Here is a 22532-nt window from a genome sequence, read left to right as displayed (position 1 = left end):
TAACTCTCTAATTTTATTTGTCCTAGCCAAATTCGCTCGTGGCTCAGGTAATAATCCAGAGATTATTACCCTTGTGGTTCTGCTTTTTAATTTGGCCCCTAGCTGCTCAAACTCCCTCAGCAGAACCTCCTTCCTTGTCCTATCTATGTCGTTGGTACCAACATGGACCACGACAACTGGATCCTCCCCCTCCCACTCCAAGTTTCTCTCCAGTCCAGAGGAGATGTCCTTAACCCTGGCACCGGGCAGGCAACACAGCCTTCGGGACTCTCGCTCTTGGCTGCAAAGAACTCTATCTATCCCCCTAACGATACCATCCCCTACCACTACAACATTTCTTTTAACTCCCCCCACTTGAATGGCCCCCCGCTCCACGGTGCTGTGACCAGGTTGCTCATCCTCCCCGCAGTCCCTGTTCCCATCCCCACAGGGAGTAAGAGCCTCGAACCTGTTGGACAAGTGCAAGGGCTGCGGCTCCTCCAACACTACCTCCTGGATCCCCGTACCTGCCTCACTTCTAGTCACACCATCCTGACCCTGGCCACGGACTACATCTGAATTAATTAATCTAATTGGTGTGAATACCTCGTGATACACAGAGTCCAGGTAACTCTCCCCCTCCCTGATGTGTCTCAGTGTTTGAAGCTCGGACTCCAGCTCTTCAACACGGAGCCGGAATTCCTCGAGCAGCCAACACTTACTGCAAATCTGATCACCGTGAGCATCAATGGTGTCCACCAGCTCCCACATATTGCAGCAGCAACACATCACCTGATCTCCCATTCTATGTAATTAATTACATTTATTAATATTATTCTTAAATACTCTCTGCCCCGATTCTAGATGGTGAATATCACACCTTAGAAACTATAAACCAAAGAGCTTTAAGCTTAAAAAGGGAGAAATACTTATTTGTTTTTTTTTTGTTTCACAGCTAAAGCAAAGTGAGACTGAATTGCAGAAGGTAGAAGAAGCCATCGTGAACTTTGAGAAGATGATCTAGACTCGTTTAATGGAAGGAGCCTCGTATGGAATTCTTCCGAGCTCCAAGCCCCTTCCTGCGACCATGACCGTACCAGAGATGATGTAGTTGTGTAAGGCTCCGGACGTGGTCATGGGGCTCGTGCTGAATTCTGATTTTGGGGTGGGGGGGGGCGGTGTTCGTTGTGGGTTACATTCAGATTAAGTGCATCCGCTCGCCCTGCCCTGCTCACGTACAAGTTCCCGCTCTTTCCCTAACCTGCAGACGTTTTATCGTCACATCCAGGGAAGGAGCGACCGGCCCTTCACACTCTCGGACTGGGATTTGCTGCTCCGGCGTTCCTGGCACCCGCCGCGATTTGGGAAATTCTGCACTCCCCGCGACTGTTACAGGCCGGGAAATTACGGGCTGAGGGTGCAGGCTTTTCCCAGATGTGCGACTTCCCAGCGTGGTCCCTGAAGCAGCAAATCCCAACCTCGCCCGGAGCACAGCTGGCAAGCACCCAGTTACATCCGGGAAATGCTGGAGCTGAACGGTCGGCCGGCCGGCCAGCGTCTGGAAGAGAGAAGGAACTGGGGGAGGAGGGTCCTTCCACGGGGGGCCTAACCTCTCCTTCAGACGCTGAGTGACCTGCAGCGGCCGTGTAGCATTTTCCCTCTTTATTTCCAGCGTTTGTGGTTTTTCGCTCGCCCGCCCCCCCCTCGATGAGTGTTATGGCCTGTGAGCTGCTGCTGCTATTGTTGATCGGTTTACATAAGAACATAAGAAATAGGAGCAGGAGTAAGCCATTCGGCCCTTCGAGCCTGCTCCGCCATTCAATGAGATCATGGCTGATCTTCTGCCTCAACTCCATTCACTGCCCCTATCGCCATATCCGTTGATGCCCTTACTAGTCAGAAATCTATCGACTTCTGTTTTGAATATACCCAATGACTGAGCCTCCACAGCCCTCTGGGGCAGAGAATTCCAAAGATTCACCACCCTCTGTGAAGAAATTTCTCCTCATTTCAGACCTGATGGCCTACCCTTTATCTTGAGGCTGTGACCCCTGGCTCTGGACTCCCCAGCCAAGGGAAACATTCTCCCAGCATCCACCCTATCAAGCCCTGTAATGATTTTGTATGCTTCAATGAGACTGTTGCACCTAATGTGGGAAGTGGCCCAACGCTTCGAACCAGCCAGTGAAATGCACTGGTTTGTGGCGGCTGTGGATGGCACACAATGGAGGTGGAATTTGGTGGAGTTCGATCAGCCCGTGTTTCCCACCTGCAGGTTTCCCGCTTCCTGCTTTAACTCCCTCCACATGCACCCCCCACTCCGCTCTCCTAAATAACAGGTCCTCGAAGCCGGGGCTTTATTTCTGACGTCAGGGGTTTTCAAAGGTGATTGGAACTTCCTGCGTGTCGGGAGACAATCGTTCACTAGACAAATGTAGCCGAGATCAAAAAAAGAGAGCAAAAACAAAACCGCAGACGCTGAAAATACACCAGAGGGCAATTTCAACCTAACGTGCCGGTCGGGAAACTGACGGTATCGGCAGCGATGCTGGATTTACCCCCACCCCCCCTCCCCCCCATCGCCAATGTGTCCCTTTAAGTTGCATGGCCGCTCTGCAGCTCCCGCGCAGCCGGCTCACCGGCTTTTAAATAGGCAAAACCGCACATGTGCGGCGTTTTGAATGGCCCGCGCCCCCAGAAAAATATATTAAATGTTGACTTTGCACGCTACCCGATTTTACTCTCCATTGGAGTCGAAGGAGAGTAATACTGGGCGGGGCTGTAAAACCGGCATTCCTCCCGATCCTGTGGGGATTCCCGCCCGGAGAGTTGGGTTCAAATCACCCCCCCCTGCCCCCACAGCATAATCAAAACGCAAAGGGCAAGTTAACATTGTAGTTAGAGACTCCCCGATAGAGCTCAAGGGGGGGGGCACTATAAGCAACGCGGGCACAGTCGTGACTGAAGCCAACAAACGGAGACCTCGATGGTAACTTTTCAAACCGCCGGTTGATTCTACAGTCCTGGGTCAGATTTTGGACTGGTGGTGGGGTTTTAGAAATCATCAACTGGATTTTGTGCGGTTCGGTTGTAAGTGCGACGAGAATGCCATCGACCTGAGCCACGGTGAGAGTCAGAGATTGAACCGAGTCTTCTGTTGCAGCGCTCGCTGCCGCCCCAGTCTCCTTGAACCGTTTCGATTAAAAAGTGTCAAGCAAATGAGTTTGGCCTCCCGTGCCCCTAACTGGGAACTTTCCAACTGTGCTGAAGGTGCAAGAGTGTGGCATGGTGATGTGAGCAGTCCCTGAACACGGGCTATGTGTTGATCTATTTTTCTAATGGTTTCTAAAAACAATTGTTCTCTGCATTTGATGGAGGCATGTTTCAGATTGTTGGGTTTAAGTGTGTTGATTGTGGGGGGGGGGGGTGGAGTTTGGAGTTTGATTGGACCTTCTTAGAGGAACTTTAATTGCCAGTTAGCCAGAATCTGAATGTGGAATAAGAGGAGCACTGAGCCAGGGGTTCCCCCCCCCCCCCCGTCAGTTGTTTGTTTCCTTACGTGGTTTTAAAAAAAGGTTTCACGGACATTTTCAAAATAATCCGTTGCTGCAAAAAGAGACCCTCAGGTTTGCACTCTGACATTCACCCCGTGACTTAGTCCAGAATTTAGGAATTTCTGCCGTTGGTGGCCAATATTTGGGTGCAAGGGGTGGGGGGGGGGCGAGTGGGTGGGGAGGAAGGGAAGAGAGGTAGAAACCTTGCTTGGATGTTTCAATTGGTTATTTGGATCGCCGATTTGCCGAGCACAGTTGCTGCCCTTGTGTCTCCTTTAGTCCGGGGGCATCAGTTTTGTAGTCACAGGCTCCTTAAGCCCGGGGTGATGGAGAAGGGGGGTGGGGGGGGGTGGCATTAAGTTGGTTTCTGTTGTGGGCAGGGGGGACAGAAAGATTTGTCTCCATTCCTGGTTCGGTCTCCCTCTGGGCAGTGCCACCTGGAAGAAAGGGAGAGGAAATCAGGAGAAGGATGCCCATGTTCTTTATCGATGGACCTGCTCTGCAGTCTAGTCCGCTATGGAATTGTTAAGTGATTGAGCCATATTTAGGTGGTTTGTCACTGGAGCACCAGTCTATTGTAGTTGTCCCCTCGACCCTGCTCCTGCTGTGTAGGTGTCGATCTAGTAGCTACAATCCTATTTTCCACCACGCTCTCTTTTCCCCATCCAACATCCTTCCCCGCCCCCCCCCCGCCCCAAATACGGGTAGATACTCAAACAGATCTTTTTCCCTCCCGCTCTCCTCCTCTCTCCCTCCATCTCTCCTCCCCTCTCCCTCCATCTCTCAACAGTTGTCCGCTTAAAACTGTCAGGTGACGGTGTTTAAATAAAGTTTATGGTTTCATTAAAGACCGCTGTCTTATTCTTTACAGTCTTCAGTGCTTTTTTTTTTTGTTAATTAACCGCTAAGTGAAGAGATGCACCGAGTTCAGTCCTGGTAATATCGATCAGTCAGATGCGACACCATTAATTGATTTTAAAGAGTTGTCAGTGGAATTGGTGCCAATAAGCTAAATACATCTAGGGACAAACATAGAAGATAGGAGCAGGCGTAGGCCATTCGGCCACTCGAGCCTGCTCTGCCATTCAATGAGATCATGGCTGATCATCCAAACTCAGTACCCTGTCCCTGCCTTCTCCCCATATCCCTTGATCCCTTTAGCCTTAAGAAATATATCCAACTCCTTCTTGAATATATTTAATGAATTGGCCTCAACTGCCTTCTGTGGTAGAGAATTCCACAGGTTCACCACTCTCTGGGTGAAGAAATTCCTCCTCATCTCTGTCCTAAATGGCTTACCCCTTATCCTTAGACTGTGATCCCTGGTTCTGGACTCCCCGACCATCGGGAACATCCTTCCTGCATCTAGTCTGTCCAGTCCTGTCAGAATTTTATAAGTTTCAATGAGATCCCCTCTCATTCTTCTAAACTCCAACGAGTATAAGCCCAATCGACCCAATCTCTCCTCATACGTCATTCCTGCCATCCCAGGTATCAGCCTGGTGAATCTTCGCTGAACTCCTTCCATGGCAAGAACATCCTTCCTCAGATAAGGTGATGACAAACTGCACACAATACTCAAGATGTGGTCTCGTCAAGGCCCTGTACAACTGCAGCAAGACATCCTTGTTCCTGTACTCAAACCCTCTCACTACGAAGGCCAACATACCATTTGCCTTCTTAACCGCCTGCTGCACCTGCATGCTTACCTTCAGCGACTGGTGCACAAGGACACCCAGGTCTCATAGAAACATAGAGATAGGAACAGGAGTAGGCCATTCGGCCCTTCGAGCCTGCTCCGCCATTCAATGAGATCATGGCTGATCTTCGTCTGAGATCATAGCTGATCTTACCAGTTCAGTACCCCGTCCCCGCCTTTTCTCCGTAACCCTTAATCCCCTTAGCCTTCAGAAATATATCCAATTCTCTCTTGAAAATATTTATTGAATTAGCCTTCACAGCCCTCGTTGCACTTCCCCTTCTCCCAATCTATTGCCGTTCAGATAATAATCTGCCTTCCTGTTTTTGACACCAAAGTGGATAACCTCACATTTATCCACATTATATTGCATCTGCCATGCTTCTGCCCAATCACCCAACCTGTCCAAATCATACTGGAGTTTCTCGGCATCCTTCTCACAGCACACACGCCCACCCAGCTTTGTGTCGTCTGCAAACTTGTAGATATTACATCTAGTTCCCTCGTCTAGATCATTAATATATATTGTAAATAGCTGGGGTCCTAGCACCGATCCCTGCGGTACCCCACTAGTCACTGCCTGCCACTCTGACAACACCAACACTTCAGTGCCTACACTAGACAGAAAGAAAGAACATGCATTTCTGTAGCGCCTGTCACATCCTCAGGACATGCCAAAGCGCTTTACAGCCAATGAAGTACTTTTTTTGTACTGTTGTAATGTGGGAAACTCGGCCGCCAATTTGCTGCGCAGCAAGGTCCCACAAACAGCAACCTGATAATGACCCCAAGATCTGCTTTTTTAGTGCTGGTGGTTGAGGGGTAACTATGGGCCAGGACACCGGGGAGAACTCCCCTGCTCCTCTTCGGAATAGTGCCACGGGATCTTTTACGCCTGAAAAGTGTGAGGTGATGCATTTTGGGAGGACTTCCAAGGCAAGGGAATACACAATGAATGGTAGGATCCTAGGAAGGTCAGAGGGACCTTGGTGTACATGTACATAGATCCCTGAAGGCAGCAGGACAGGTAGATAAGGTGGTTAAAAAGGCATATGGGATACTTGCCTTCATTAGCCGAGGCATAGCATATAAGAGCAGGGAGGTTATGATGGAGCTGTACAAAACGCTAGTTAGGCCACAGCTGGAATACACTGTGCAGTTCTGGTCGCTACACTATAGGAGGGATGTGATTGCATTGGAGAGGGTGCAGAGGAGATTCACCAGGATGTTACCTGGGCTGGAGCGCTTCAGCTATGAAGAGAGACTGGACAGGCTGGGGTTGTTTTCCTTAGAGCAGAGAAGGCTGAGGGGGGACCTGATTGAGGTGTACAAAATTATGATAGGCATAGATAGGGTAGATGGGAAGGAACTTTTCCCCTTAGTAGAGGGGTCAATAACCAGGGGGCATAGTTTCAAGGTAAGGGACAGGGGGTTTAGAGGGGATTTGAAGAAAAGCTTTTTCACCCAGAGGGTGGTTGGAATCTGGAACTCACTGCCTGAAACGGTGGTAGAGGCAGGAACCCTCACAACATTCAAGAAGCATTTAGATGAGCACTTGAAATGCCATAGCATACAAGGCTACGGACCAAGTGCTGGAAAATGGGATTAGAATAGACAGGGCTTGATGGCTGGCCCGGACATGATGGGCCGAAGGGCCTCTTTCTGTGCTGTATAACTCTATGTCTATGATGTCCAGCTGAGAGGGCAGACAGGGCCTCAGTTGAATGTCTCACCCGAAAGATGGCAAACATTGCAGGAAATTAGCGCACAGCAAGGTCCCACAAATGGGAATGATCTATGGGTAGTTATTACAATGGATAGTTATTATTACAACGGTTAATTATTACAAACAATGATATTTTCTTGCTGCTAGAAATACTTAATCTGTAATTATTTCATTGTAAACGTAAAGGGCAAAATCTCTTTTTATAGATCTTTAGAGACAAGAGACAAGAGTCTGTGGGTGTTGGGGGAAAAAGTAGTTTTGCCTGAATGATGTAGATACAGTAATCTCTCTCTTAAATGCCTGCAGTACATTTTGAGTCATTTTGCTTCTTAAAATAACTGGTAATAAAAATAATTTTCTTAATCTCTTTAAAAGGGCAGTGTTTATGTAAGGCAATGTATTAGAGAGGGAGGGAGGGATAGAGCGAACACAAACAGCCTGGGAAACAGATGAATTTTGTAGATAAGTATCTCGGGGCTTCACTCTGTAAACTGCAGCCTGTAAATCTTTCTGCAGTGTGAGTGCCCGCTGCCAGTTTCTTCTTTGCTTCATCGTTTTCCTCTTCCCGGAAGGCACAGACGCCTGGCTGGGGGTACAGTTCGAGGGCTGGAGTGCAGTGCTGAGGGAACGCTGCACTGTCGGAGGTGCCGTCTTTTCAATCAGACGTTAAACCGAGGCACCCCCCTGGTCTGCTCTCTCGGGTGGACGTAAAAGATCCCATGGTCTCTTTCGCAGAAGTTCTCCCCCTCCGCCGTGCTTCCACCCCACCCCACCCCCCCCCCGGCATTCTGGACCGATATTTATCCCTCGACCAACATCCCCGACGTTTACAACGCTCGTCTTTTCTGTGCGTGAGCCGGACTCGGAGCCTCCGAATTGCAAGGTTGAAGCAGGGTCCGGTGCGGGCTGCTGACGTCAGGATGGACTGTGACTGAGGAACAGGAACGGGACTCTGACCGGAGAGAATCCAAGAATCCTACAGCATGGAAGGAGGCCATTTGGCCCCTTGTGCCTCTTTGAAAGAGCTCTCCGAGTAGTCCCACTCCCCTGCCCTTTCCCCGTGGCCCTGCAGTTTTTTCCTCATCAAGTATATATCCAATTCCCTTTTCAAGTTTCAATTGCTTTTTTGAAAGTTACTATTGAGTCAGCTTCCACCACCCTTTCGGGCAGTGCATTCCAGATCGCAACAACTCGCTGCGTAAAATAAATGTCCTCATCTCCCTCCTGGTTCTTTTGCCAATTATCTTAAATCTGTGTCCTCTGGTTATTAACCACTGGAATCCGTTTCTCCCTATCTATCAAAACCCTCACGTAATTTTGAACAGCTCTATTAAATCTTCGCTTAACCTGCTCTGCTCAAAGGAGAACAATCCCAGCTTCTCCAGTCTCTCCACATAACTGAAGTCCCCCATCCCTGGTACCATTCTGGCAAATCTCCTCTTCACCCTCTCCAAGGCCTTGACATCTTTCCTAAAGTGCGGTGCCCAGAATTGGCCCCAATACTCCAGCTGACCATGGGCAGATGAGGCATCATGACCCTTGGGACTGACGTTCACGGCTGCTGCTGCTGCTGCTCTCGAGCCTGTCAGACCTCAGACAGCGAGGGGCACATTTAACCTAACCCGACCGTCAGGGAAACTGGCGAGAACAGGTTTGCGACCTTGGTTTTACACTCCGCCCCAGTTTTACTCTCCATTGAAGTCACCACCTTAAGCATTCACTCCCTCCACCACCGGTGCACCGTGGCTGCAGTGTGTACCATCTACAAGATGTACTGCAGAAACTCGCCAAGGCTTCTTCGACAACACCTCCCAAACCTGCGACCTCCACCACCTAGAAGGACAAGAGCAGCAGGCGCATGGGAACACCGCCACCTCCAGGTTCCCCTCCAAGTCACACACCATCCTGACTTGGAAATATATCGCCCGGTCCTTCATCGTCGCTGGGTCAAAATCCCGGAACTCCCTCCCTAACAGCACTGTGGGAGTACCTTCACCACACGGGCTGCAGCGGTTCAAGAAGGTGGCTCACCACCACCTAATCGAGGGCAATTAGGGATGGGCAATAAATGCTGGCCTTGCCATCGACGGCCACATCCTGTGAAATGAATTCAAAAGAAGTGAATAATATCAAGCAGGGTTTAAAACCGGTGTTGCGCCCAAGTGCGTGGGATTCCCACCCAGCGAGTTTGGTTAAAGGTAACCCACCCCACACCTCCAAAAAATAAATCTACAAATCAGTCCACATAGAAAAACAGAGATCTTTATTGCAGTAATGATCTTAAAGTACAGCGTGTGATATGTACACAGATGTGGCAGTACTGCGTTTCAAAGGGGAGGTATCCTGAATCACCTCGTATCCCTAAATCTTTTGAAAGACACTATATCTGTTCACTAATCCAAGCCTGCCACTCATCCTTTCTTAACTGGTTTTAAACTCTCGAATTGCTAGCCACAGACAGCCTGGAAGCAGCAGCGACACCCTAAAGTTCTACTCGGTGATTTTATGAATGGAAACTTTTCCTATAATCCATGGCCACCATTTATGATGTCGGTGGGCAGGGCTTCGTGATGTCACAATCAGCGTGTGTGTGTGTGTAGCAAAATCTCCTTTTAATAACATTTAGGGATTGTGGTGAAATCGCCACGATCCACGGCTTCGGCATTCCCTAACCTCCTCCGGCCCTACACCCTCTGAGGTCTCTGCACTCCTTCAATTCACGCCTCTTGCGCATCCCCCACTTCCTTCGCCCCACCATTGGCGGCCGTACCTTCAGCCGCCTTAGCCCTAAGCTTTGGAATTCCCTCCCTGAACTTCGCCGCCTCTGTACCTCTTCCCTCCTTTAGGACGCACCTTAAAACCAACCTCTCTCTGGCCAAGCTTTTGGGTCACCTGTCCTAATATCTCCTTATGTGGCTCGGCATCAAATGTTGTCTGACTGGGCGCTTGCAAAAATTGATGAGAATTGGCATGTTTCGGGTGCGTTTCTGGTGACTGTCGGTCAGGTTGTCTGCTCACCCCAGCCACCCTCCCCCTCCGCAAGTGTTATCTATGTTCAGAAGCAGCTGTGATTTTTCTTTCTCTCTATTATACACTTCTAAAGCTCCCGACGTACAATATCGTAGCTAGATGTTTACCGCAGGAGGCGCGGCGAGCTGGAAAATCCACGGCCGTTCTGGCCCCCACCGGACGAAAGGTTAACCGGTGCCTTGAAGCAAACTTAGACAAGGATGGAGTTGTTCCAGCTGGACTGAGTGTGGCTTTGGAACTGGGCCTCCAGTAGCTGTTGGACGAGGACCGCCTTCTCCTGCTCCAGCTGTGTGATCCACTGGCTTTTCTTCCACACTTCCTGTTGAACAGAAACGGAGTCAGCGTCACACTCCATTTGCATTTCCGTAGAAGGGCAGAACTGGAGCAGCAGGCAGAAGGTTTGGATGCAGTCCTGCATCTACCAGGGGTGGGCATAGATTCATACAGCACAGAACGAGGCCATTCGGCCCATTGTGCCTGTGATGCCGGCTCTTTGAAAGAGCAATCCAATTTGTCCCTTTTCCCCCCTGCCCTGCAATTTATTTCCTTTTCAAGTATATATCCAATTTCCTTTTGAAAGTTACTGTTGAATCTGCTTCCACCACTCTTGCAGGCAGCTCATTCTAGTGACATGAGTGTCGATAACCAGAGGACACAGATTTAAGATAATTGGCAAAAGAACCAGAGGGGGAGATGAATTTTTTTTTAACGCAGCGTGTTGTTATAATCTGGAGCGCACTTTAACCAAATGACTTGTGGATGAATCCTAGGATTATTGGGTAATCCAAGTTTGCCGATGACACAAAGATTGGTGGTAGAGTAAGTAGAGTAGACGGGGGCATAGAGTGACAAAGAGACGTTGATAGATTAAGTGAGTGGGCGAAACTGTGGCAGGTGGATTTCAACGCGGGTTAAGTGTGGGGTCATCTATTTTGGACCAAGAAAGGATCGATCCGAGTATTTCTTAAATGGTGAAAAGCTAGGAATGGTGGAGGTCCAAAGAGATTTAGGGGTCCATGTACACAGATCACTAAAATGTAGTGGTGGTCAGGTACAAAAAAGTAAACTAAAAGGCTAATGGAATGTTAGCCTTTATAACTAGAAGGTGAGCATATAAAGAGGAGGATGTGTTGCTGCAGCTATACAGAGCTCTGGTTGGACCACATCTGGAGTACTGCGTACAGTTCTGGGCACCACACCTTAGAAAGTACATATTGGCCTTGGGAGGAGCACAATGCACATTCACCTGAATGTTACCAGGGCTCCAAGGGTTAGATTATGAGGAGCGATTCCATAAACTTGTATTCTCTGGAATATAGAAGGTTAAGGGGTGATTTGATCGAGGTTTTTAGGATTTTGAAAGGAATTGACAGGGTAGATAGTGAGACATTTTTTCCGCTGGTGGGGGGAGTCTAGGACAAGGGGACACAACCTTAAAATCAGAGCCAGGCAATTCAGGAGAGAAATTAGGAAACACTTCTTCACACACAGGGTGGTAGAAGTGTGGAGCCCTCTCCCACAAAAAGCAGTAGATGCCAAGCTCAATTAAGAGAGTGCTAGATTTTTGCTAGCTAAGGGTATGGAGGGAGCCGAGGCAGGTGGACGGAGTTAGGATACAGATCAGCCATGATCTCATTGAAGGCAGAATGGGCCCGAGGGGCTTCCTCCTGTTCCTATGTAACCCTTGAATGTCCTGGTGGCCTAATATGCAGAGATAGAAACATAGAAGATAGGAGCAGGAGTAGGCCATTCGGCCCCTCGAGCCTGTTCCGTCATTTAATGAGATCATGGCTGATCATCCAAATTCAGTACCCTGTCCCTGCTTTCTCCCCATATCCCTTGATTCCTTTAGCCTTAAGAAATATATCTAACTCCATCTTGAATATATTTAATGAATTGGCCTCTACTGCCTTCTGTGGTAGAGAATTCCACAGGTTCACCACGCTCTGGGTGAAGAAATTCCTCCTCATCTCTGTCCTAAATGGCTTACCCCTTATCCTTAGACTGTGACCCCTGGTTCTGGACTCCCCGGCTATCGGGAACATCCTTCCTGCATCCAGTCTGTCCAGTCCTGTTAGAATTTTATAAGTTTCAATGAGATCCCCTCTCATTCTTCTAAACTCTAGCGAATATAAGCCTAATTGACCCAATCTCTCCTCATACGTTATTCCTGCCATTGCAGGTATCAGTCTGGTGAATCTTCGCTGCACTCCCTCCATGGCAAGAACATCTTTCCTCAGATAAGGCGACCAAAACTGTACACAATACTCAAGGTGTGGTCTCACCAAGGCCCTGTACAACTGCAGCAAGACATCCTTGCTCCTGTACTCGAATCCTCTCGCTATGAAGGCCAACATACCATTTGTCTTCTTAACCGCCTGCTGCACCTGCATGCTTACCTTCAGCGACTGGTGCACAAGGACACCCAGGTCTCGTTGCACTTCCCCTTTTCCCAATCTATTGCCATTCAGATAATAATCTGCCTTCCTGTTTCTGCCACCAAAGTGGATAACCTCACATTTATCCAAATTATACTGCATCTGCCATATCACCCAACCTGTCCAAATCATACTGGAGTTTCTCTGCCTCCTCCTCACAGCACACACGCCCACCCAGCTTTGTGTCATCTGCAAACTTGAAGATATTACATCTAGTTCCCTCGTCTAGATCATTAATATATATTGTGAATAGCTGGGGTCCTAGCACCGCTCCCTCCGGTACCCCACTAGTCACTGCCTGCCACTTGGAAAAAGACCCGTTTATTCCAACTCTTTGCTTCCTGTCTGCCAACCAGTTCTCTATCCAAGTCAGTACCTTACCCCCAATCCCATGTGCTTTAACTTTACACGCTAATCTCTTGTGCTTTATCTTCTGAAAGTCCAAATACACCACATCCACTGGTTCTCCCTTATCTATTCTACCAGTCACATCCTCAAAACATTCCAGTAGATTAGTCAAGCATGATTTACCTTTTGTAAATCCATGTTGACTTTGTCCGATCCTGTCGCTGTTTTCCAAGTGCTCTGCTATTACATCTTTTATAATGGACTCTAGCATTTTCCCCACTACCGATGTCAGTGTTATTCCCCGTTTTCTCTCTACCACCTTTTTTAAATAGTGGGGTTACATTAGCTACCCTCCAATCCATGGGAACTGTTCGAGAGTCTATAGAATTTTGGAAGATGACCAGCAATGCATCTACTATTTCTAGGGCCACTTCCTTAAGTACCCTATGATGTAGATTATCAGGCCCTGGGGATTTATCGGCCTTCAATCCCGTCAATTTCCCTAACACCATTTCCCTACAAATACTGATTTCTTTCAGTTCCTCCCTCTCATTAGACCCTATGTTCCCCGACATCTCTGGGAGGTTATTTGTGTCCTCCTTTGGCAAGGACCGATGCCTGGCACAACTGCCACCTGATGGCTGGCAAGGCCATCCAACTCACTGTTGCTTAATTGAGCCTGGGTCCTTCTAGTTCGTGTGGTTTAACACCAGACTGCACAGTGCCTTGTTCAAACTGACCTTAATCAGCAAGAAGTGCCTTGCTGGACATTGTTTTAACAGTCGAACTACTTTGTATCTTAATGCAATAGGTTTTCCTGGAAGTGTCGTAAAAGGAATTCATTGTCAGGCTTTCCAAGGTATAAGCAGAATGACATTGAAATGTCTGAGGAGAAGGCATTGCTTGTTTCCTGAAATATAAAACGCTTGAGCAAGGGAATAAGTGTCCATGATGACCTCACCCATGAATGGTTAACATTTAGTTTGAGGGTGATAAACATGGGAAATAAGTGTCCATTAGATACAGATAACAATTGGTTAAAGATGCTGGAAAATGCTACGTCAGGAAGTCTCGTGCTGGGGAAATGGTTCTGAGGTAAACAATTGCAAACTGTTTTCATAGATAGTCTGTTTCCAGAGGATTTGGGAAATAGATCCATCATTTTGACACTTTCCTTTGTTGTAGTCAAAATATGGTGTTTAAAGGAGCACGGTTTTTAACAGTTTGTCAGAGTGGGCTCGAAAGATACAGAAATCGGTAAAGCCACTCTCTGTCTGCAGTTAAGACCTGTCACCTTTACTGTGCATCAATAAAGTCTGATCCGTGTACTCCACTGCGTAGTCTCGTGCTTACTCGAGACATGCTGTTGTGAACCAGAGGAGAAGGGAGGTTGACTGCTTAACAGTGCCCATTGGCCCTGATTGCTCCCAACTGACCCATTAACCATGACCGTGTCCCTCATTCTCATGGTTTCTTTAATGTTATTAACGCTGAATATCCCGCTGACATTTTATTACCTTGCTCAGCAAACGATTTTGTTGTTTTAGCGCGTCCACGGTCTCTTGCAGGGACTTTCCGTCCTTCCCGCTTGGCAGATCTTGAGCGCCAGGCTGCGCGGTGCGGTGGTGGGGCAGCAACATCTGGAAGAAGCAGTGACTAGTCAGGTGACGAGGAGCCAACCAGAGGTTTTTAATTTACATTTTTTGTTCATTTAGTGTTTTATCGAACCGTTTTATTCCTACTCTCACGATAACCAGCAGAACACAAGACCGATTGATTTAAGAATGAGTCCAATTTGGGCTAAAGCAAGGGAAACAGTTGCAGCTGGCAAGAATATTTCTCGTTTCCTCTCCCCGCCCCAATCATATCTCATTGGATGGCAATAAAATTGGGGTTTTAACCTGTCGACTGCTTCAAAGTGAATCAATCGGTTCCTGGTACTTTTCAGTAAATTGTGCCAATGCTAATTAATTAAAGGAAAATAAAGAAATATAGCACCTCTCACGGCCCCGGGACGTCTCAAAGCGCTTTACAGCCAATGAAGTACTTTTGAAGTGTAGTCACTGCTGTAATGTAGCCAATTTGCGCACAGCAAGCTCCCACAAACAGGAATGAGAGAATGTCCAGATCATCTGTTTTTCTGATGTTGCTTTAGGGATAAATATTGGCCAGGACACCTGGGGAAAACTCCCTTGCTCTAATGTGAAATAGTGCCATGGGACCTATCTTCGATGTCCACCTGAGAGAGCAGACGAGGCCTCAGTTTAACACCTCACCCGAAAGACGGCACCCCTGACAGTGCAGCGCTCCCTCGGTACTGCACTGGGACTGTCGGCCTAGATGGTGTTCTCATTAATAGTACGAATAAATGAGTACTTTCATACAATATACTGGCTGCGGCTGTTAACCGTGGCACTGTCTTCCATTATTTTTAATCTTTTCTGAACAGCTGAAGCAGATTAGACTATTGGATCAAGTTAATACTGGAAGCCACCTGGACACAGCTGAGGGGATTAACATGAATAGATGCAGGCCAGCTCGCTGCTCTCCTCTTCAAGCCTCCACACTTTTCCATGACAGCCCTGCAGTGGGATGATTTCCAGGCACAAACCCATATTCCAGAGCTCTGGGGGGGCCTCGCAGTGAATCCATATTCCCTGACTGCATCCTAATGTAATAATGATCTAAAACTCAGGGGCACAGTTTCAGAATAAAGAGTCGCCCTTTTAGAACTGAGACGAGGAGGAATTTCTTCTCTCCGAGGGTCGTAAATCTGTGGAATTCTCTGCCCCAGAGAGCCGTGGAGGCTGGGTCATTAAGTACATTTAAGGTGGAGATAGACAGATTTTTGCAAGATAAGGGAGTGAAGGGTTATGGGGAGCGGGCAGGGAAGTGGCTTTGAGCCCAAGATCAACCATGACCTTATTGAATGGCGGAGCAGGCTCGAGGGGCCAAGTGGCCTATTCCTGCTCCTATTTCTTATGTTCTTATGTTAACCCTGAGGCACACAAGGTGTCAGCCGTGGCTCAGTGGGTAGCTTGCTCGCCTGACTGAGCCAAGAGGTTGTAGGTTTAAGTCCCACTCCAGGAACTTGAGCATGTAATCCAGGCCGACACTCCCATTGCGGTACTGAGAGGGTGCTGCACTGTTGGAGGTGCCGTCTTTCGGATGAGACGTTAAACCGAGGCCCCCATCTGCTCTCTCAGGTGGAAGTGAAAGAACCCACGTGCCACTAGTTTGGAGAAGTGGAGGGGATTACTGGCCAGTACTTTTTCCCTCAACAAACATCACTAAAATAGAAGATCATTATTAAATTTCTGCGCAAATTGGCTGCTGCGTTTCCTACATTACAACAGTGACTACACTTCAAAAGTACTTCATGGGCTGCAAAGCACTTTGGGAACATCCTGAGGTCGTGAAAGGCGCTGTAGAAATGCACGTTCTTTCTTTCTTTAGGCAGAAATAACAGAGCCAATGGCGGGGAACTGACCCTCTCTGCACAGGAAATGAAGTCACAGAGGCAGTAGTTGACGTGCTGAATCTTATCCAGAAGAAGGGAGGCACGGCTTGGGTGAGACTTGGAAGCGTAATCCTAAGAGAAGGGTGGGGGGGGAGGGGGAAAGTTACAGATAAAAATGAGAGTTAATATTCAGGTTTGAACTTTAATATCCCAGCTCCCAGCTCTCTCCTCCTGTCCTGAAGGTACTGACGCATACAAGTCCTGGAATCCCTCCCAAGTACCAAATAAAGGAGCCCATTTAGGATCCAAGAGAATGGGGCCTCTGGAGCATCCTGAGAGCACATTCCTCACCACCAGCCTCGGATTATCAGCTCATTAAAAATCCCTTGAAACGCTGAGGGCAACTCTTGTAGAATGGTCGAAGTTTACTGCACAGAAGGATGCAAAATCGGCCTGTGCCAGCTCTTTGCTCAGCCAATCCAAAACTAATCCCAATCTCCCCCCCAGAGCCTTGATTTTACCCAAATCTCCTTTTAAAGATTTTTTGTTTAAATTCGTTCATGGGACATGGGCGTCGCTGGCAAGGGTGGCATTTATTGCCCATCCCTAATCGCCCTCGAGAAAAAATGCAATTGTCTCTGCTCCCACCGCTCCCTGTGGCAAAGCCATCCACGCGCCAACCACCGTCTGCGTAAAGAAATTTTTGCTAACCGTCCACCTCTCTCTCTTAGTGGCGATTTTAAATTAAGGACCCCTTGTCACTGACTTAGAAGTGGGGATGTTCGCTGATGATTGCACAGTGTTCAGCACCATTCAGATAATGAAGCAGTCCATGCCCGCATGCAACAAGACCTGGACGATGTTCAGGCTTGGGCTGATAAGTGGCAGGTAACAGTCGTGCCACACAAGTGCCAGGCAATGACTATCTCCAACAAGCGAGAGTCTAACCACCTCCCCTTGACATTCAACGGTATTACCATCACCGAATCCCCCACCATCAACATCCTGGGGGTCCCCATTAACCAGAAACTTAACTGGACCAGCCACATAAATACTGTGGCAACAAGAGCAGGCCAGAGGCTAGGTGTTCTGCGGTGAGTGTCTCACCTCTTGACTCCCTAAAGCCTTTCCACCATCTACAAGGCACAAGTCAGGAGTGTGATGGAATACTCTCCACTTGCCTGGATGAGTGCAGCTCCAACAACACTCAAGAAGCTCAACATCATCCAGGACAAAGCAGCCTGCTTGATTGGCACCCCCTCCACCACCTTAAACATTCACTCCCTCCACCACCGGCATACCGTGGCTGCAGTGTGTACCATCTACAAGATGCACTGCAACAACTCGCCAAGGCTTCTTCGGCAGCACCTCCCAAACACGCAACCTCTTCCACCTAGAAGGACAAGGGCAGCAGGCTCATCGGAGCACCACCACCTCCAAGTTCCCCTCCAAGTCACACACCATCCTGACTTAGAAGTATATCGCTGATCCTTCATTGTCGCTGGGTCAAAATCCTGGAACTCCCTCCCTAACAGCACTGTGGGAGCACCTTCACCACACGGACTGCAGCGGTTCAAGAAGGCGGCTCACCACCACCTTCTCAAGGGCAACTAGGGATGGGCAAACTATGCTGGCCTTGTCAGCGATGCCCTGATCCCATAAATGAATTTTTAAAAACTCCAGAGGGAATGGACTGGGGGTAATTGCCAGTTTTATAACACCCCCCCTGCTCGATATTACTTTCCGTTGACCTCAATGGAGAATAAAATCGGGCGGGGGATAAAACCAGCGTTGCACCCGATCCCGTCTGTTTCCCAACAAGTGAGTTGGATTAAAATTACACCCCTCTATCCATATTCACGTCATCAAAGCCCTTCAGAATTTTTTTAAAAAACCTCTATTAAATCACCTCTTAACCTCCAGTGGAAATAATCCCTTTATAAGAACATAAGAAATAAGAGTGTCGGCCATACGGTCCATCGAGCCTGCTCCGCCATTCAACTAGATCATTTAATTTTTTTTCTTTATTCATTCATGGGATGTGGGCATCGCTGGCAAGGCCAGCACTTATTGGCCATCCCTAATTGCCCTTGAGAAGGTGGTGGTGAGCCGCCTTCTTGAACTGCTGCAGTCCGTGTGGTGAAGGTGCTCCCACAGTGCTGTTAGGGAGGGAGTTCCAGGATTTTGACCCAGCGACGATGAAGGATCGGCGATATACTTCCAAGTCAGGATGGTCTGTGACTTGGAGGGGAACTTGGAGGTGATGGTGTTCCCATGCGCCTGCTGCCCTTGTCCTTCTGGGTGGAAGAGGCCGGGGTTGGTAGATCATGGCCAATCTTCTACCTCAATTCCACTTTCCTGCCCTATCCCCATATCCCTTGATTCCCTTCGCATCTCAAGTCTCTCCTCCTAACTATATGGTTGCCCTTCCCTGGTATTCACCCTCCCCAAAAGCAGAAACCAAACCGAATGTTTCCATATCGTGCTCACGTTGTCTGTCAATCTCTTGCCGCCTTGTCTCTGCCTCTGGTGCACGGTGTGGATCTTCTGGTGGTACCAGTCCCGTGCCCGCTCCACCATCTCCAGCCCGTGCCAGAGGGCATCGCGCTGCTGCTCTAGCTCCTTCACTCGCTTCAGCTGAAAGATACAGCGGTTACATGGTAGGTGCACTCACTCTTACGGATCGTGTCTGGCGGCCTCTAAATGACTCAGCACTGTTGCAGTCCCCAGCGTTTACCGCGCACGCGATTTGCCTGCTATACGCGATTTGCCCGCCGACATGAATCAGTCATTCGTGAAAGAAAGACTTATGAAATAATACTGAGCAGCCTGCGGGTGGCGCTGTCCAGGGAGAGTATAAATACTCGGGCACGGGCCCAGCTTGCGCAGAACATTCTTAACAGGAACTAGTGAAGGACACAACTAGACCTCCATGTTGTAAAACAGTTGATTAAAGCTTTAACGCTTAGACCAAGTGCCTAGTAGTTTTCTTACGTCACCGCTATATGCAATGGCCCGCTATAAGGTGGTAGCGCTATGAGAATGCCGCCGTTGCTGGGATGCCTGCGGGTCTCTGGCGCCGTGTGATCGGTTGCATTGCTGAGACGGTCAGAGGAAGGAGCTGCAGGGGATTAAAGTTGTCGCGGATTCCGCCAGACGCAATGTGGCAATGTGCCGCAGAGAAATTTCCATTTCCGCCCCCCCACGCCACATATTTGCCCCAAAAGAGCTCGGGCACCCACCCCAAATCAGTCCAAATTGCCTGACTTTTGAGGGGGTCAGGGGCACCTGCAGTGGGCCAGCAGTATAACTCAGATCCACCACCTCAGGAACCACTTCAGGAATTTAAGAGGCAAGTTTGGCTCTTGTGTGTGTGGGGCAGGGGGGTTGTTGGGGGGTTTGTAATATTATAATATATGGGTGATAGCGTAAAATGGGCAATGTAGAATTAGCCGCCTGCTATACGCTCCACCAGATATTCCCTGCTGTTGACTTCAAGGGCAAGGGAAATCGGTGGTTGTGTTTAATGGGCAGACCATTCGATATCGCCCATTTTACATCATCCCCCACTTCCTTCGCCCCACCATTGGCAGCCGTGCCTTCAGCTGCCTAGGTCCTAAGCTCTGGAATTCCCTCCCTAAAACTCTCTGCCTCTCTCTCCTCCTTTAAGACACTCCTTTAGACACTTAGCGCTTTGGGACGTCCTGAAGTCATGAAAGGCGCCATATAAATGCAAATCTTTCTTCCTATTAACATTATGAGCAAAGTAACCAGTGCGGAACCAGAGGTAATAATGCTGCCTAGTTTGCATTTTACACACTTCTAGGCAGGGCACTAAGACCGTGGGATATAACACTGGACAGGTGGAAGGCCCTAGTTTTGCCATATAAAATAAAAAGCCTTTTTAAATAACATTTACATGCATGGACTCCTACTGCAGTTTGAAGTGGTTTTTTCTCAGTCCAGTTCCGGGGCTTTCGTGACTCATCTATTTTTAGTGCCTGTTTTTTTTTATGGTGTTTGCAAATGTCTTTCATACGCTGACGTTACTTATCACAAAGGATCTCATTGACAGGAGTGCATTCACCGGCAAGCCCCTCCGTCCCCCTCTCAATGGGTCGACAAGCAAGTGAAGCCCAGTCGAATTTCACTCCGACGATAGTTATTGTTGGGGAGCCTGGCTTTTCCTCGTGCAGATGAATGTTTAGCAAGACTGTGTAAACAGCCTGGGGGCAGTGGGCCTCACTCTGTAACAGAGGAACATGAGGGACAGAAGGAAGCCATTCAGCCCCTCAAGCCTGTTCAATTAAATCCTGGCTGACCTGCATCCCAACTCCATTGACCTGCCTTTTCTCCATGTCCCTTGTTACCCTTTACTGAACAAAAATCATACCTCAGTCTTGAAGGCTTCAATTGACTGGTTTCTGGGGGAGAGAGTTTCGGATTTCGACCACCCTTTGTGTGAAAAAGTGCTTCCTGATTTCACTCCTGAACGGCCGAGCTCTAATTTTAAGATTTCGTCCTTTTGTTCTCAGTTTGAGGGCACCTTTTAAAGAGGGAGTCTCAATATCAGGGTCCCTTTAAAAGAGGGAGTCTCAATATCAGGGTCCCTTTTAAAGGGGGAGTCTCAATATCAGGGTCCCTTTAAAGGGGGAGTCTCAATATCAGGGTTCCTTTTAAAGAGGGAATCTCGGTATCAAGACGCTATTTAAAGAGTGATTTGCAACTTATGTCATGTAATGGTACATAAGAGAATCTGCTTGATAAGTAACCGCTGTACCAACACTGCCTTCGAAGGAGAGCAGGGGAGTTCTCTCCGGTGTCCTGGCCAATATTTATTCCTCAACCAACATCACTAAAAGCAGACGATCTGGTCATTATCACATTGCTGTTTTGTGGGAGCTTGCTGTGCACAAATTAGTTGCCACATTTCTACATTACAACAGTGACCACACTTCAAAAAGTACTTCATTGGCTGTAAAGCGCTTTGGGACGTCCTGAGGTGGTGAAAGGCGCCACAGAAATTTTGGAAACTAACGCGACTTTACTGAACTGTGTTCCCTGTAACAGGAAGACGCTGCCCCTTTTAAGGAGCACTGAACTGCAGGTTAGTAGGAGGAGGGGCGGACCAGAAAGAGGACGGAGATAACTTTCTTCTGTACAGGCTTGCCAAGCTGAAATAAAAAGGGAGGGGGGGGGAAATTAAAAAACTCACCCACAGGAAGAACCTGGTTGCTTCCAGACTGCTGTGCAGAGGGATGATGAGCAGGGTGTAGCCAGGTCCCACAGGCATTCGGGGTGGAGGGGGGAGGGGGGGAGAAGCTCAGGGGGTCCCCCACCCCAGACACTCCGTCACCCTATCTGACAGTGGGGTTGGGGGGGCGGTCAAAAAAGTCGGTGGGTGCATGCGATCACCGCACGCCCCGTCCACCCACACACAGACAGGGCGGAGAAGCCACAGCAGGATGCGCTGAGGCACAGCGAGGGAGAGAGTTCCTGCTGCCTGTCGGCCTGCCTCCTCCCCTGCCCCTCGTCACCAGCCTCGCCTCTTGAGCTGTGGCAGGAATGAAAGCAGAGAGGGGCTGCTCCACCTGTTAGACAGACAAAGCAGGCGCCGGATTAGCCGGCGGGCAAACGGCAGCTTTTTTGTTTTTCCATTTTCAACAATCGACTTTGCTGACTGCAGCAAAACTGCTCCCCCACCGCCCCACCCCGGCTCCGCCGTGCAAGCCAAACAGTTAACTCTTTCTTGACTCCAATTTGGAGGATTTCTTTTCAAATTCTTTCCTCCCTGACAATTCTCTCCACATCCTCGACTGCGGCACTGTCGGAGGTGCCGTCTTTCTGACAAGACGTTAACCCGAGATCCCCGTCTGCCCTCTCGGGTGGACAGAAACGATCCTGCAGGCAGTATTTGGAAGAAGAGCAGGCGGGGGGGGCAGTTCTCCTTGGTGTCCTGGGACAATATTTATCCCTCAACCAACATCACTAAAAACAGATGGGGGGGGGACAAATTCGGCTGGTTAGTGCCTCCCGTTGGTGCCTCCAGGGCGCTCAGAACTTAGCGCCCGAGCGTGGCGATTTTAGCACCGCTCGCGAAATTGACCAGTCATTTTGCGGCGGCGGTAAATACTACCACCACGATCTCCTGCACCCGCAGCTCATGACGTTAGTCGAGTGTGCAACGCACCGGACCAGAAATTGAGTCGCACCCCCTGCCTTAGCGCCTGCCGCTAGGAACGACAGGTAGAGGGGAACATTTTCAAGTCGGGAAGGAGATGGGGGAGCATTATTTAAA

General features: G+C 48.8%; 2 protein-coding genes across 3 annotated transcripts in view; one reads left to right on the top strand and one right to left on the bottom strand.

The window, feature by feature from the left end:
* The window catches only part of vars1 (valyl-tRNA synthetase 1), a 126185-nt gene extending 121786 nt beyond the window's left edge, over window positions 1-4399 (top strand). For both annotated transcript variants that reach the window (XM_085975023.1, XM_085975022.1), the window contains exon 31: window positions 935-4399. In XM_085975023.1, the coding sequence (XP_085831149.1) occupies window positions 935-1003 (69 nt within the window). In that variant the 3' untranslated portion in view covers window positions 1004-4399. The remainder of the gene's footprint in view (window positions 1-934) is intronic.
* Window positions 4400-9204: 4805 nt separating this feature from the next.
* On the bottom strand, window positions 9205-21930 carry LOC147096090 (suppressor APC domain-containing protein 2-like). Its single transcript, XM_085975021.1, has 5 exons — window positions 21450-21930; window positions 18725-18871; window positions 16265-16366; window positions 14292-14414; window positions 9205-10307 (listed from the first exon to the last, which is right to left on the bottom strand). Exons 1-5 carry the CDS (start codon window positions 21525-21527, stop codon window positions 10179-10181), a joined length of 579 nt encoding a protein of 192 aa, XP_085831147.1. The 5' UTR covers window positions 21528-21930; the 3' UTR covers window positions 9205-10178.
* Between the last annotated feature and the right edge of the window lie 602 nt (window positions 21931-22532).

The sequence above is a fragment of the Somniosus microcephalus genome, unplaced genomic scaffold (assembly GCF_052327205.1).
Source record: "Somniosus microcephalus isolate GS21.2 unplaced genomic scaffold, FLI_Smic_1.0 unresolved_chr1, whole genome shotgun sequence".
In the NCBI taxonomy this organism is placed as follows: domain Eukaryota; kingdom Metazoa; phylum Chordata; class Chondrichthyes; order Squaliformes; family Somniosidae; genus Somniosus; species Somniosus microcephalus.
The sequence above is the reverse complement of the archived record's forward strand: the minus strand, read 5'-3'. Positions and strand labels throughout refer to the sequence as shown.

What these genes read in the sequence shown, in the direction of transcription:
- LOC147096090 (XM_085975021.1), bottom strand. Translation starts at nt 21,527, where the DNA reads ATGCCTGTGGGACCTGGCTACACCCTGCTCATCATCCCTCTGCACAGC. An exon ending in GCAAGAGATTGACAGACAAC is followed by an intron (nt 16,367 to 18,724) that starts GTGAGCACGATA and finishes CCCTTCTCTTAG; the next exon opens with GATTACGCTTCCAAGTCTCA. An exon ending in AAAATCGTTTGCTGAGCAAG is followed by an intron (nt 10,308 to 14,291) that starts GTAATAAAATGT and finishes TCTGTTCAACAG; the next exon opens with GAAGTGTGGAAGAAAAGCCA.